General features: G+C 43.3%; 1 protein-coding gene across 1 annotated transcript in view; it reads left to right on the forward strand.

The window, feature by feature from the left end:
• Positions 1–205: 205 nt before the first annotated feature.
• The window catches only part of LOC100533395 (glutamate receptor 2), a gene marked incomplete in the record, with an annotated part of 156,880 nt that continues 155,440 nt past the window's right edge, over positions 206–1,645 (forward strand). Inside the window, 1 exon segment of the mRNA NM_001204680.1 lies at positions 206–314. Within this exon segment, the coding sequence (NP_001191609.1) occupies positions 278–314 (37 nt within the window).

Below are 1,645 nucleotides of genomic sequence, written 5' to 3' on the forward strand. Positions count from 1 at the left end.
CAAATCTACCCCCTCCCCCCATCTCCCCCAAAACTCCGGCTTCAAGACTTCTCGGCACTGGAAGAGTGGGCGATATTTTTATGCGGGGAAAATGGCCTGTATGCATCTCGTCGGAGAGGCTGTGGATCGATAGACAGCGCCTCTGTGTGTCAGGGCCCTCCGAAGCCAGGCCTGGCCACCAACTATGGGCCTCCAGTCGCTCTGTGTTGTCAGGACGCCCGGGAAAATGTGCCGAAAATGGAGCAGCAGTTGTCTTTTGTTGGTGATTGTTTTCTTGATGGATATAAGCAAGGCTCTGGACAAGGTTCACATAGGTAGGAAGGAGAGCATGTATAGCGTTGTTTCTATGTCTATTTACCCGTCCTCGTTGTTGTTCGTGCGTGTGTGCTTGTGAGTATAATATAACGTGTGTGAGTGCGTGTGTATGTGTGTTCTGGTGTGCGTGTGGAAGAGAGAATGGTTGGTGGTATCAGGAAAAAAAACAGAGGACCGGGGTGGTTGTGAGTTTGTCTAATTTTGGGAGGTCTGGGTATTTAAAACTAATACTACTAATACTACTAAAAATAATAATAATAAAAATGATGATGATGATGATAATGATAACAACAATAAAAATAACGGGAATTTGTTCCAATTCATAGAAGGCTTTAAACGTTGTACAATGCAGAGCCTATCACTCATCTGTGCTGACGAATCAAAAGACAGGAAAATGCACATTGTGAGACCATCGTTGTGAGTGTGAGGAGAGTTGAGACAAGCTGTGAGCGAGGACGAGAAATGTGACTGAGACAATGGACTTGTGGCACTGGGTGGGAGATAGAAAATTCGTAACGGTTTTTTGGGAGTTTTCTCAGAGTATCTCATTAGGTGGTTGCTGGGTGCTCTGGTGTGGTGTGCTTATTTTTTTCAATTCCAACATCTGTTGTCCTTATCTCTCGTTTTTTTTTCATCAAACATCTTCCGTCCTTATCTCTCCTTCTTCTTTTCCACCACTCATCCATCGTACTTAAGTCCCCACCTTCTTTCCTACCCATCATTTTTGTCGTTATCTGTGCTCCTTCTTTTCTTTGTATGTTCGTGTCTAATCGGACTTGTAATCTCGGAATTTATGCAACCTATTAAAATATGTGTTAAAAATACCCGAAAACGCTAACTACAAGTTTACTCCATTGCTGAAAGTCATCTGGCTGCGTTGTGCTCTGCATCTCTCTCTCTCTCTCTCTCTCTCTCTCTCTCTCTCTCTCTCTCTCTCTCTGTCTGTGTGTTTTTGTGTGCGTGTGTGTGTGTGTGTGTATGTGTGTGTGTTTGTGTGTATGTGTGTGTGTGTTTGTGTGCGCGCGCGCGTGTGTGTGTGTTTATTTGTTTGTTTCTTTGTGTGGACGAGTATGCGTCTAAGTGCATGTACCCGGGTCTTCAATCTGCAAGAAAGAAAGAAAGACTGCGGAGAGCCAGGGCACAAGGAAAACAAGACTAAGTGTAAAAAAGCCATGCAAGAGAAAAGAAAGAATTGTTCATCAACAAAAGCTTTATTCAAATGATGAGAAGAGCAAAAACTGGGAAAAAAACATAATCATACGAAAAATAAGTTGGATTGAGAAAGAGAGAGAAAGAGAGAGAGAGAGAGAGAGAGAGAGAGAGAGAGAAC

Source organism: Aplysia californica, unplaced genomic scaffold, assembly GCF_000002075.1.
Source record: "Aplysia californica isolate F4 #8 unplaced genomic scaffold, AplCal3.0 scaffold00077, whole genome shotgun sequence".
NCBI classification, from domain to species: domain Eukaryota; kingdom Metazoa; phylum Mollusca; class Gastropoda; order Aplysiida; family Aplysiidae; genus Aplysia; species Aplysia californica.